We start from the raw sequence: 14,984 nt of genomic DNA, 5'->3' as shown, positions 1-14,984 counted from the left end.
TTTTTTAGATATGGCAACACAGTCCTGCTGCCATTTCCACATATTCTGCATGTACTCTCATAAAATTAAACAACAATCAATTTTTTATAAAAAAGCTGTAATATACTAAAAGTATTTATTTGTTTGAACGTGCACACTCTAACTGCGCATATATTGAGTGTAAATAACGTGTAAATTTAGTGGAAAGTGCATTATATATTGTGAAATAGTCCAATACAAGTTGGTGAAAATTACAAACTTTAATAACAAATTACTTAAAAACTATAAAGTTGCGCGGTTTGAAACTTCATACAGGGAACTATTAGACCCCCATCTACCTCCCATATTTTCCTTAATGCTGAACTCCGGGGTTAGCAATCTAAAGCCCACCCCAAGTCAGTTCCCCTACGATCGTTTGACAGGCTTGAGTGCCAAAGATCGTGGTGCGCATTAAAGTCGCCTACTACCATACGGTTTTCACCTCTGAGGAGCGCACCTATGTCAGGGTGATATCCTACCGGGGAGCAGGTGACAGGGGGTATATAAACGTTAAATATTTCGAGCTCAACATCGCCTGACCGGAAAGCAATGCCCTGGCATTCTAGGGTGGTATCCCTGCGGTCGATGTCTGCTTCGATAAGACGATACTGCACGGTGTGGTGCGTAATGAACGCTAAGCCTCCACCATTATCCCGCTCGCGATCTCGACGGTGCACGTTGTACCCGGCACAATTCAACAGTGTCGAATTGCTGTGCAACTTCGTCTCTTGGGCCGCAGCTATCAATATGCCATGCCTTCCCATGAAGACGGTTATCTCCTCGATCTTGCTCTGAAGCCCGTTACAGTTAAATTGAAGGAGCTTCATGTGGTAGTCCTGAGCAGACTCTGAGGTGACTCCACCCCTCGCAAGCATTGCACTTGACAGAGGTGGAGTTGTGGTGTATTCGTCTCTGGCATACACAGCAGGTGTAGGTTTCTGGCCCTGGGTTTGACTCGATGCCAGCCCTGAGTAGGAGAAAACGTAGCGAATGTAGCCCTATGGACGAACAACTTCTGAGATACTTCGCCGACCTAAACGGGGTTAGATCGCCGAAACAACAGCCCTTGGTCGGGTAAAACTCGAGTCATTCCGGTACGTAGAACCAGCTGTCGTGGGGTAAGTAGGTATGTTGTTGTTGTTGTAGCAGCATACAAATTCCCCAAAGACTTTTTGGGGAGTGCTGCTGGAGTGACAGTCCTTGGCCAGATATAAATCTGGGTCGTTCCGGTTACGTAGACCCGGCTGTAGTGGGAACGGGTAAGTAGGTACCGATACATTCGGTTTACTCATATAAGTAGTATCGAAATAGCGATTTGAGTAAACTCATTTGAGTAGGCATCTATAACTTGATGGCATCGGAACGTCCCTATATACGTGACTTATATTTTAAATAAGTATATATATTATGCAAATACCTCGCATAATTACTCATTTAAATTGGTTTTTGTATCTATATACCGTTAAACTAATCACATGTTTCTTACCAGCTACCAACAGGGTTGCTTAAGTAGCTAAAACGAAATTTTACGCGAGTTGAGCGTTCTTTTGTCGCTCGCTTACAAATAAAAATGCAGCTAATAGCAAATTTATTAGCCTTTACTAATATAAAAAAGGGTGGGGTTTAGTAGCGCTCCCAATTATTTCGGGCTATTCCGTCCAAAGTGGTGGCCCGATCCAAAAAAAATTCCACACACTAGTAGTCAAGGGTCTACACATTATTTTAACACCCACTTTTGTAATTTTTGGTCACTAATTTATTTACAAATTAGGTTTGAAATAAGCCCTTTTTTGTAAAATTCGGAAATTAGCGTACTTTTATCACTCCTGTTCTCCTTAAAGCAGCCACTTCACCAATATATTTTTGTATTCCCCTTCACTTTACACTTTACTCGATTAGTTATAACTTTCTTTACGACTTTAATATTAACCAATTAATCACAATTCATTAAATAAAAACACCTTCAAAATCACGCGTCTGACTTTGGTTGCATATCCAAATTAAATGGCGGAGTTCAGCTGTCAAACTCCAAAATATGCAAAAGAATGAGAGACAAAAGAAGATAGGATATAACCCAGTAAGCATTAAAAATATACAAAGGTGTTCTTCGCAAAACAGAAAGGATAATTCTACTGCCTGAGGGTTATAATCCCTAAGTGCGGCCGAAGGCCGCCTACGCAGAAAGGTGTTCTCTGCAAAAGGTCTTCAGCCCCCTTCTTTGGCAACACAGAAAGGAGATTTCTACTGCCTGAAGGTTATAATCCCTAAGTACGGCCGAAGGCCGCCTACGCAGAAAGGTGTACTCTGCAAAAGGTGTTCAGCCCCCCTTCTTTGGCAACACAGAAAGAGAATTCTACTTTGTGAGGGTTATAATCCCTAAGTGCGGAAGAAGGCCGCCTACGCAGAAAGGAATTCTACGCAAAAATACATTTGTTAAAAAGAACATTTTTTTTTATAAAAACTTGTTTTTTTTCTATTTTTAATTAACTTTTGTATCCTTTATTCAAAATCGCCCGCCCCCTCCCCCTCGGCCTCCACCCTAAAAACGATGGGTGCGGTACTAAACATTTCCCTAAAAAAAAATTTAAGATTGGTCAACTACATCCAAAAACAAAGCAAATAAAGTGTGTGCACAATTTTCAGATCCCAAAACCCTGAAATTTGGCAATATCTCAAAAACTTTTATACTTTCTGGTATTCTGATTTCGTATTCGGATTCAAAGAAAATTCTTTATAAAACCTTGTACAAAAATGTTGCGGTTGGCCAACTGCATCCAAAGAAAATGGCAATAAATAGAGTGCACTTTTTTCAGATCTCAAAAACCCGAAATTCAGCTATATCTCAAAAACTGTTCTACTCTTACATTTTAATTTCGTATTGGGATTCAGCGTGCATATAAAAATGGCGCTGGTCGGACAATTTTTTCATTTCTGTAACTTGTGTTTTTGCCGAAGTGTAAAAACATCAATTGAACCATTAAGTTAACGGTAATGTATTCGCTGGCGGACAAATCTTAATTTTAAAATTCAATTCGATTTGACGTTTAGCTTCGGGCGCGGAAATGGTTTTTTGTGTTCCCGTAGTTTTGGGCAGTTTATTCACTGTTGTGCGAGCATTTCGTACTTACGCTCATTTTCCCGAAAGTAGCCCAAAAATGTAAAAAACAAACCTAATATTAATTTTGCGCAAACACTTGTGCTAAGCGCCCAAATAAATAGATTTTTGGTGGGCGCCTTGATGTTGTTAAAGTTTAAAGACTGTGCTCTTTTTAGTGGGTTGGGTTTTAAGTTACATACCACATCGTCCTACGCGCTCAACCACAAAACCATTGTACAATAACTAAACATTTTCCCTATATTTGCATATTGAGTATTAATAGATGATTAACTACTCACATTACTTTGTACGTTTTTGTACAGTACATCCTGAGGCTGGTCTTTTGACCGATCCAAAATGACAGCATCTTTTGTGCTGCCGCCCAAGTCCCATACCCTCGGTTTTTTTCCGGTTTTCTCTGATGTTGGTGTTTTAGGTTTAGGTTCTGGAGGACTTTTTTTCGCTGTCATCTTCTCCATTAGTTTTTTACGATTTTCAAATATAATATTTTCGTTTGTTAAACTTGTTTCTGGTTGTTTGTATATTTCTTGTATAACCTTTTTTGCGCTTTCGTTTTTACTATTTTCATCATACATAGAAGCAACGTTTTTCTTAGACTTTGTGGATTCGTTGTAAGAGCGCATTTGTTTTGGAGCTCGGCTGACTTTTTTGGCAGATTTTTCCACTGTAGTCAATGTATTTTGAAATTCCTCATTAAAATCATAAGTTGAATAAAGCTTTCGAACAGATGTCAACACTTCAGCAAATTTTCTCTTGAAGTCTTGTTGCATTTCAAAGAGTAAGGTATCCAAATAATTCAACTTGATTATTTTTTGAAAGATCACAGCGTACACCAAATCCAATTCATTATCAAGCTTGAATTGTATCGCTAAATTGTCCTCTTCAAAATATTTGGAGTCCGCATTTCGCTCCTATTTTAAAATAATGCATATGTTTATAAAAACAAACCAATTCGATCACATCATATTCCGAATATTTACCTCAAGTATAACACTTCTAATGAGATTGTTAATACATGATGTGTAGCTTCTTTCAGCGGAATTATAGTCCCACAGGACAATGCCTCCTTTCGTGAACACAACAACGTAATCCAACATGGTACTAGAATTATATTCGCTCCCCTGACACGTCATAACCGGAATACCAAAATTTCACGAAACCGGATAAACATTTCTATCACGCCGTTAGAGCTGGGATACTATCGATAGTAACATCGATAGTTGAAAACTGTCGCCACTATCGATAGTTTTTGAAAACTATTCATGGTGAAGAACTGAAGGTGGCGCATTCCCGAAACCGCTACTTTGGTTTTGCCGACTTTGACATTTATGGCAATACGTAAACAAACTTTTTGTTTAGAAACAAGTGCAAACGTATTGTGTACTTTCAAGTGAAAAATCGAAGTAATTCGTGCGTTCTGAAGTAAAAAACGTTTTATTTGTAATAAAAACTTAAAAAAAATGGCGTGTCGTGTGTTGAATTGCAGCAGACGTAGGGGTAAAGCCCCCAAATGCAGTTTTTTTTTTTGTTTCCCCGCGACGACGCCTTGGCCAGAAAGTGGGTAGAGTTCTGCCGGCAGGAGAAGCCATACAATTTAGATACCAGCGTGATATGCATGAAGCACTTTACGGACCACTTTTAAACACGACATGTTAAGTTGAAAACGTTGAAATACCACAAATTACAAATTAAAATCGGAGGTAAGCAAGCATCGACCACTTTCTGCAGGAAAACATGCGCTGCGACAAGATATTATCATTTTTTAGGCACCTGAAATACAAACATAAAAATTCTAAATAGTTAATTAATAAGACCTATTTTTTTGAACACATTTCAAGAGTGGTTGTATATTTTTTGTTAACGTAGTGCTTAATTTGCTATATTCAAAGATGGCTTGAGAAATTGGTGAATCGAGAAGAAAACACGTTTTCTCACTGCAAATTCACAACCGTCAACCCATTGTTCTTCGCCATATTCTTTGTTTACCCGTTGCCTTACTTTTTTTTATGCAAGAAAATTCACAACACAGTCGGCAAAAAAAATTTGAAGTCATTGGGATTTTTAGCAACTTTATTTATTTATTTATTTATTTGTTACAGTCTTACGACTTAATAATACAACTATGATATTCGTACATATGTATATGAATTGTAATGTTCTTATTGCAAAAATTATCAATTAAATATAGAATTATATATACAAAAACTATATATATTATATTACATTATATTAGGCCGCATGAATAAAAATATGCAATTGCCCCCTCCAAAAAGTTCCGACCTTCCACTTCAATTTATTTGAATAATCGAGTACAAGGTCGGAGGGCAGTTGTAAAGCACTAGTTTCCAATCTGCACCTTCCCTTCTATATTATTGCTTCAGTTGTTAGGGCAGTTGGAAAGGACTAGTTTCCAATCTGCACCTTCACTTCTCACATTGTTTCTTCAGTTGTTAGGGCAGTTGGAAAGCACTCGTTTCCAATCTGCATCTTTCTTCTCACATTGCTGCTTCAGTTGTTAGGGCAGTTGGAAAGCACTAGTTGCCAATCTGCACCTTTACTTCTCATATTGTAGCTTCAGTTGTTTGGGCAGTTGGAAAGGACTAGTTTGCAATCGCACCCTCACTTCTCATATTGTTGGTTCGGTTCGATCAGGATTTACGATGTTATACACGCTGTCTGAATGGACTAGATCCAGAGCAGCACTGTTTGGTAGGAGGACGGTGCTTCGGGGATTGGTGTTTCGACTCTGTCAAGATTTGGAGTGTCAGCAAGCTGTCTGAGTGGATTGGATCCAGAGCAACCCGGCCGGATGGAAAGGATTTATTTCCATGCCGAGCCTCTATCTGATAGGTAGTGTTCGACAGTGATCATGTAATGATCTCTGGAAGCTGGCAATGCTTTCGCAATTTCTTGTTTGTGGCGGTAGTTCGTTAGAACACTTTAATCCTTTGTAGAATATGTTCATTTTATCCACTTCTGTTCTGTATAACGGCAATCTAAAGCTATTATTTTCTCTGAGTATGTATGAATGAGTGTCATTTATATATCTGAGATTGTCGCTCAGGTAGTCCGGCAACCGACAATTCTTTATATTGAATACGAATTTCATGGCGTGATAAAAAATTTCCTGCTTAACACTCAGCCAATTCATATCGGCGAGCATCTCTCGTGTGGGTGCATCGTGGCGCTTATTCAGTATAAATCGCATTGTCCTATTTTGCATTTTTTGTGACTTGTCGATTTGTGTATCGCTTACCATGGAAAAGATCGTTGGACAATATATGAAGTGTGGTTCTATTATGGACCTATACACTAGTGTTTTATATCTTCTTCCTAGGTACTTACATGATCTTTCATGAGACCAATTTTTTTAGCAATTTTATTTACTGCATAATCAACATGCTCATCGAATTTTAACTTATTATCAATGTATAAACCTAGGTATTTAACGATTTTTACCTCCTCGAGCTTTTCATCTCTGATTTTTAAGCTATAGTTGAATGAGTTCGCATTAGACACCCTAGATAAGAACTGTGTCTTTTTCACATTCACTTCAAGTTTGTTTAAACATAACCACTTATATAAAGAGTCAAGATCTTCCTGCATCTTAGATATGGCATTTGGTAAATTTCTGTCACTGATGGTTAGAAGCGTATCATCCGCGAACTGTTTTATTTTACAGTATTTCAGTACCGTATTTATGTCATTAATGTAAATGTTAAAAAGAATTGGAGCAAGAACCGATCCTTGAGGCAGACCGATATTTACTGCAACCGTTTTTGACATTTTTGACTCAATCGTTGTTTGTTGCTTACGGTCTGAGAGAAAACTTCGACACCAAGCCAGCTCAATGTTCTCTATACCAATAGCTCCAAGTTTTTTCAACATTCTAGTCCTGTCAATAGTCTCAAAGGCTCTTTTCAGGTCAATAAACACCGCTAAGACATTCCTCTTTGCCAACCCTTGCAAACAGTAATCATCTATTTGTGCACACGCAATTGTTTTGTGGTACACTCTCCCACACACACCAGCACAGCTCACACCGGTTTCTCCTCTGATGCCTTTTCGGCATCTTCCGCACTCCGTCATTGTTTCACTCACCGCTACTTTTTATTTGTTTATAACAGCGAACGTTGGAATAATTTTGTGTACATATGTTTGTTTGGTTGCGTATATTTATTTTAATAATATTAATAGTGTTTATTTGTATGCATCACTTTCGCAAAAATATTTAAAAAATTTAAACATTTGTACCAATATGTACGTAATTTAAACTCTCACTAACATGTATCTTTTAACACTTTTCGATGAGCGATCAAAAAACACGTCCGTCGGCTTTGACGTTAAACCAGAAGTTAACACTGAGTTATTGTAAAATTTAATAAGCTATAAAACTGCTTACATAAAATTTTTATTGAAATTCGAATTAAAAAGCTTGAATTTTTAATTATATTTTGGTTTTTATGTTTTGTACATTTATTATAAAAAATTAGTAGACACTAAGTAAACAAAAAGAAGTAGTTAAAACTACAAAAAAATGTTGTGGTGCTATTATTTTGAGCAGTACTATATTCGTTTTCTTATAAATGGTAAAATGTTAATTTCCCTTGTCCGGATTTTGATATGCGCCTCCGTATTTGATCTCAGTTGAACTTTATAAGTCAATTTAAATGAATATATATTATTTTGTTTGTTTTGTAGTATTATAAATGTATTTTTATAGCCAATTTCACTTCTTTGCACTTTTAAAGGGACAAACACAATCCGATTTTAATTTTGGCATATAAAAAATAAATTCAGATTTTGCCTGTCGCTATTCAAGGGGATGCAAGGGTATGTATATTATAGCTGAAATACAATGCCGGCGAACGGCGAACTCACCACAGCGAAATTCGCGCTGTCAAAATTAGAACACCCGCAAGCATATGAAATTGAACACAGCCAAAGCGAAATGCGAAGTTCGCTTGGCGGCGTTTCATGGCGATAGATTTATTTCTATCGCCCTGCTGGGCGATGACAGCTGTGCGTGCCAAAGGCGGCCGTATTTGTTTTTTGCTTTCAAAGTTTTAAAAGAAAACACGACTTTTTTTTGTTGTTTGAAAAATATAGTTGTGGATTAGTTAAATCTGGCTTGAAACAAATTATTTATAATAATCTTTCTTTGTTTTACATTTATATTTGTTATCATTTCCTCATTTCTAAATATGGTTTAGTTTTTTCTAAATATGGTCACCCAAATTATAAAGGCGACCAAATGGGATCAGCTGTTTTCGCTACCGCTCTAATTCTGTTTAAGTAGGCGAAATAGCTGGGCGAACGGTGAACGACAGCATCGCCCAATTCGGCGAAGTTTGCCGTTCGCCGGTATTGTATTTCAAGCATAAGTTATATAATTCAGACGCATAAACTAATAAGTTTATTTTATTATTATAAAAAGTTTTTTTTTGATGCACTCAAATTAAAAAAAAGTATACAATCTCTTTAATTTACAAAGTAATTTATAAATTTTATAAATTTATTAATTATTTAATTTTCAAGCAATTGAGCGTTTCAATTCAATATATTTCACGACGATAGTACTATCGATACTATCGATGTTTTCAGCTATCGTTTCGAAAACTATAGAGTGGCGGTACTATCGATAGTATCCCAGCTCTACACGTCGTGTTTGTCATGATAAAAACATAGCAAGATAGAACCGTTCTCTCAATTTGTCGGCCATGATTTTTTTTTAAGTTTGCCAGCATTTTAAAATCATGTAAAATTGAAATTGTTCGAAATTGTTGTTGCTTGATATTGAAAATGAAAATGTGTGTGTTAGTGTTAGTTTGTGAGTAAATTTAAAAATTAAAATGTTTGGAAACGTCAAGAATTTTAAAAGTAACTATCAGCGGGTCTACCTTACTATATTTTTATCATGTTGTCATGATTCAACAACTACAGGTTGTAGCAATCGTACAAAAACAACATTTACCGTTGGTATGAACTCCTTGTGTCATCACCATCTTTTTTATCTATTCATATTCGTGTGTATATGTATACCCTGCATACCAGGATTTCATAGAATTCTGAAAGGTTTCACAATTTTTTTAAGAATTTTCTTTAAGAAATCGTACAGAAATTTCTTTACTAGTTCTTGTCAACCGCCTCATATGTTTTTCTTTACAGATTTCTAAAAGAATCGTAACAAATTTCCGACACTCTTAAAGATTTCGGGAGCATTTGTTTGCAGGGTATATATATACGTATATGTGTATGTGTACGCGGATATGTAAATATAGCAAAACAGACGATAATTTGACACAAGCGTGCTCATAAGAAGAAGCATAGCATCTATCGCTATCACCTGTAATTGATGCGCCTTGTCATGTTGTTTGTTGGTGCACAGCTGTCATACTCAGCGATCGGGGTTTCAAAAAATTCTGTGTGGTAGAATCTGGGAAAAAATGTGGTAGATTTCAAAAAAATGTGGTAGATCTCTGGGTTTGGATCAAACTTTGTACAAAAATTAAAAAACGTCTGCAAGGTTTCACCTGAATAGCTTTACTTTTTAATTAGACTCTAAAAAATTTAATTTTAGTATAATAAAGTGCAAGATTGAGGTTGCTAAAAATTGCGTTGAGTTTTGGCAATTTTTTTTCCTTGACAGTGTAAAGCAGTTCCTTCCATATTAAGATATTTTTCGTACATATTTTAAGAGATTTCTGCAACCTTGCGGAGTGCTGACAGTTTTTCTTTTTATCACATCACGAAGTAGCGAAAAAATATGGCACGTTCCAGAAAAGCTATGTAATTGGGATTTGCCGATTTTGACAATTCTCAAGTAAAAATAAACAACGCCTCAGAAACCTTAGATGCACTTAAATTTTGGTAATACTTTCACAAAAATCTCCGTTTTTTAACATTTTTGCTATTAATTTTTTTTATAAATCATATATTTTTTAATTTAACACAACAAAACCGCGTTTCCTGTCGAAAAATTGAAAACATTTACTATTTTACAGTTTATTTTATCCTCCCATACGGCTTTGTTTAATTTTACTTGAGAAATATCATCGCCGCCGAGTTTGCAGAATCTTGTATTATATCATTCTTGTTACCATATCGTATTTAGTGTTGTACAATTTTTGCTCTTAAAATTAAGAAAATTATGTCAAGCAAACATAAAACTTCTCAAAAACGCGAATATGTGGCAAATTTCAGACCTTGTGTCGTAGATGTGGTAGACGCTCAAAAAAGGGGCAGATCGACCACAATGTGGCAGAAGTTCGATCACTGTATATACCTCAGTATATCCAGTAAAAAAACTGTGGTGAAGTCTCTTATGGGGATAAAGTTTCCAGAGGTGAAATTTTAGGTAGGTCACAATTTCATACACGCATGGTTGCTTTTCAGCACCAATGAAAGAAACTTAAGAAACATTAAAAAAAATATGCATATAGTGCATTAATTTTGGAAATAGATACCATATAATGTATGTACTCTAATTAATAATATTAAAAATTCTATTATAACCACCGTTTAATGTTTTATTTGATACAAATTAATTTTCTACTCGGAACGCTCTGCGCATTGCCACCGAATATTAGGTTTACTTAAAATTACATCCCTGGTCCTTGTTCTTTCTGTAGGTTCTTTCCCGTACGCAACGCGGGATCCCGCGGGTGCCCAAAATAGCCCAGAAATCATTCCCGTACTCAACAAAATGGGTAATAGAGAGCGAAAATTGGAACGTATTGGATCGTAAGTGTCTTCTTTTTCCTGCCCAAAACAGCCCGGACTTTTTCTCCGGGTAAAAATGGATAAAGCGTCAAAATACATATCAGCTGTTTTGTGTTTCATGCATGGTTGCCACTCGCCAACATTTTTTTCTACCAAAATCTCTTAAGAAAAGTTACCAGAAGTTACCATATCTTCACTACCAAAATCTTCACTTCTTCAGTGAGAAAAAAATATACTGAATAACACTGTTATATTTCATAACAAATATGTATATTCTTACAGCCCGGTTCTGTGCACTTAATAAATTCTATAGGGGTATTCTCCAAATCTTGCAAAGCCATTGCACGTAGCACGGATTGCATAACTTGCAAACACACAACAATAAAATACATGGGAAACAGCGTTTCCTATCGCTGCAAAATATGCAACGTCGGAACCCATGTATATCAGTGATGAAATTGATGGTACAATTGTACTTTTTTGATACATTTTGGATCCCAAAAGTACATTGGTACTACATCGACATTTTTGATACAATTTTGTCAAAATACAGCATTACGACAAATTATGTAGAAATACGACTTGTGGATAAAAATGCAGTCATCTTTTTCCTACTTTATACAGGTATGTGCGTGGTGTTTATTAAAAATTAAAGACTTTTTAAAATCATCAAAAAGTTCTTGCTATAATATAAGCAACTATTTCTTTGTGTTACTCGCACTTAATAAACATACTTGTATGGTTTTGTTGATTAACTTGAATTATTAATTGTAATGGAAATTTAGGGTTTTCATGGCCTTTTTAAACTATGCATATGTACAAGTACATATAACGCTACGCATCCAAGTCCACGGACGAAATTTTTCCAGATTTTTTATGCAGTACACACTGGCCGAACCAAAAAAAAGGTATTTAATATTAACGAGTAAGGCTTAATATTTCCTGAAAGTCACCCAGTTTTTTTATACAAAAAACACCAAAAATAAGATAATAACCAATGCCTATTTATTGCTTCAGGGGTTTCAATGATTTCCTTAATTTTATATTTTCGTGAAATTAGAATTTTAGAACAAAAAAAGTGAAATATTTCCAGAAGGTCACTTTTAGGTGGAAAAGGTTTTTTTATTTAATTCTCTTGTTTCTCCAAAAGTGTTCAAATGGCATATATGGGAAGTTGTTGCTGAAGAAAGATTAAACAAAAAACCTGCCTCCCAAGAAAAACGTCACGTTAATGTCTTGAAGAAGGCGCAAAAAATCTCCAACATTGGCTTATCTGATAAATGAGTTTAAAAGTGATATGCAAATGTTACATTCTGGAAAATATTTTACAAAAATGCAAAAATAAGAACAAAAATTAATTTTTGAAAAGCGTGAAAGCAGTTTCGTATTCGCGTCAGTAAACGATTTTAGAGGATAAGATTATCAATCTTATAAAAAACCTGCCATGAACACTTTGTTTGAAAATTACCCATATTCATATGTCTGTCTAGTCTTTTAACTTTTGGTACTTTTTCGGCTGATTCTTTTTCATACATTCTTGTGTCCATTTGGTACAAAAATTAAAAACTCATTTATCATCCCTGATGTATATATTTTGCAAAATAGCATAGCAAGATAAATGCGACCCTGTGCTAGTTGTTTTGTTGTTGGAATTGCAACATATTCCACTCATTCCTCTCATCTCGCTCATTTCATTTTTTTGTGCTGTATCTTGTTATTGTATGTGATACATAATTTCGCTGCTTGCTACCCTTGCATGCTACCACTTTGCAATGGGGTGCTCTCGTACTCTTCCAAATTTGGAATAGTATTTTTGCATTTCGTAAAATCCGTGCATCGAGCAAGACTTCGAGAATACCCCTAATATTTTTATAATTTGTAAATTTTTGATTATTTATCAAGAACTCCCAGTTCTAGCACAGAAGTTTAAATCTATTTTCTTGAAAAATTATCAAGATTGAAAATGCTATTGACAATTATAATAATTTTTTTTATTAGAAAATATTTTTCTATCAATTAATTACTGCATGTGCCGTTATTCTCATTTTCGTCGTTGGTGTTTCCGACAGGGTAGGAGTATGATGTAATGTGGAACCGGTTTCGGCGTTGTGCCATTTTCAGTGTAATTTTTCGTTCAGAATGTGCCGATACTTGGACCTGAGACTCACGGAATAATAGCACGGGCACACAAAAACAGTGGCGGGTGCTTTTAACCATTCGTTTCACTCGTACAAAATTTCGAGTAAATTGCGAAAATTGCTAATTTTTTTGCTATTTTTTTGGTTTTTCATAATTTACTGTACGTCGAAATATATGACGGTAGGTGTCGAAATACATGTCGGTAGATGGGTCTGGCAAAAAGCACGCGACATTTTTTTTTGCCGGAATAATCAAAACGATTTATGGACCTTACCAAAAATTGCCAGATGGCCAGTATTAAAATGTGAGGGTAGAATTCAAAATTTATAGCAAATATTGGTGCTGCCACTGTAATTCAAATATTTCCAGTATTCGAATATGAGACGACTCTAATTTAATCGAAGTAATTTTGTAAAAGTGTCAGTAGTACTGCCACTGAAACTCGAAGGATTTTTATAATTGCACCCATTCAAAACATAATTCATTTCTTTATAATGCAAATAGATGTTTAGTTGCAAAAGTTACCAAAATTAAATAAAAGTTACTTTAAATGTTACCAAATTTTGGGAGAAAGTTACCAATTGTGGCAACCATGTTTTCATGTTGCCTGTTTCTAGTGATGTTGATCGATATTCGGTACCGATTTAAACAGTATCCAATACTCTCGATCATCGTACAGTTCCATAAGTAAAGTAACTCTTCTTCTTACCGTTTTTTCTGGCAGGCTGTAGGTGTGTGTTTGGCAGGCTCTATGTGGTGTTTTTGGTTCAGTGTGTTAGTGTATTTTGAATAAATTGTAATAGAAATAAAAGAAATTGTAATAGAAATGAAAGAAATTGTAAAAGATAAGAGCACATGCCAAAAAACAGGTGATCTCAGCTGTAGGCATTTTCTGGCAATCAGCTGATAGTGTTTTTACTTATGAAACTGTACGATGCTCTCGATACTCCATAGGCCAAAAATATGGAAAAAACGGTTCAGGGGAGACTCGTCTATAAAAACGCGAATGTAGGAGCCTATAGAGCTTTTCGTACGGGTTCAAATGAAAGATGTATATATGTCGGTTCGAGGCCATAATGCAGAGAAACTCTTACTTGTTTGAAGCATTTTTGTTCCAGCTGAATCGGACGATATCATTTTTGTAGGCCTGGGGGCAGATTCTGTAACCAGTAAGCGACAATTTTCGAATCGGCTACGGTTTTGTTGACGTATGATATGAAATATTTTTACGTGAACAAGTGCGATATCGATCCGAAACTTGTCGCTAACTGGTTACAGAATCTCTCCCCTGAAAGGCTTCTTCATCTGTAAAAGCATTTTTCTAGAACCTTGGATCAACTCAGATTAAAACTGATCAAATAATATTTCTCTGTTGCGATAAGTGGGTGGGCTTTAGTAGTCAGCCGCACCTTGTGTTTTAAGAAAACCAGGTGGAATTAACAAATGAAACTTGGTCAGGATGTTAAGGGAGGTATCCTCTAAAACATGTATAACTAAAAAATATAAATAATATCATTGTTTATAAGTTATTTGTTGTTAAAATTTCTTAAGTTGTTCCACTTGGTTTCCTTAACAAAAAAGCATTTGTGCATACTTTTATATATATAAATGCACATAACACTGTACTTAATACTTTACACACTTTTCTTTTAGTTTATCTTGTACATAAATCACTTTAATTAAACTTTTATGGACTTGTAAATTACATTGAATTTCACGCATATTTACAATAACACATGGTTGCAAACTGACACATAACATGTGTTGCCATATTGTACAAAACAATACATACAAAGAAGGCAATGATTAAAAAGGAATACAGGGGAAATCAATACAAAAGAAAATGTTCAGCTCCTTTTCTTCGCAAAACAGAAAGGAGAATTCTATTGCCTGAGGGTTATAATCCCTAAGTGCGGCCGAAGGCCGCCTACGCAGAAAGGTGTTCTCTGCAAAAGGTGTTCAGCTCCTTTTCTTCGCAAAACAGAAA

The 14,984-nt window shown here is 35.6% G+C and overlaps 1 protein-coding gene across 1 annotated transcript in view; it reads right to left on the bottom strand.

Moving 5' to 3' along the window:
* Nucleotides 1-4,359, bottom strand: part of LOC118734162 (signal recognition particle receptor subunit alpha homolog) — a 73,751-nt gene extending 69,392 nt beyond the window's left edge. Inside the window, exons 1-2 of the mRNA XM_036463880.1 lie at nucleotides 4,117-4,359; nucleotides 3,415-4,047 (exon numbers count right to left, since the gene is read on the bottom strand). Coding sequence (XP_036319773.1) covers nucleotides 3,415-4,047; nucleotides 4,117-4,269 — 786 coding nt within the window. The 5' untranslated portion in view covers nucleotides 4,270-4,359. The remainder of the gene's footprint in view (nucleotides 1-3,414; nucleotides 4,048-4,116) is intronic.
* Between the last annotated feature and the right edge of the window lie 10,625 nt (nucleotides 4,360-14,984).

This window comes from Rhagoletis pomonella, unplaced genomic scaffold (assembly GCF_013731165.1).
Source record: "Rhagoletis pomonella isolate Grant_MI unplaced genomic scaffold, Rhpom_1.0 Rhpom_scaffold_00002, whole genome shotgun sequence".
Classification (NCBI taxonomy): domain Eukaryota; kingdom Metazoa; phylum Arthropoda; class Insecta; order Diptera; family Tephritidae; genus Rhagoletis; species Rhagoletis pomonella.
Note: the sequence above shows the minus strand (reverse complement) of the source record. Positions and strands in the feature narration are given on the sequence as shown.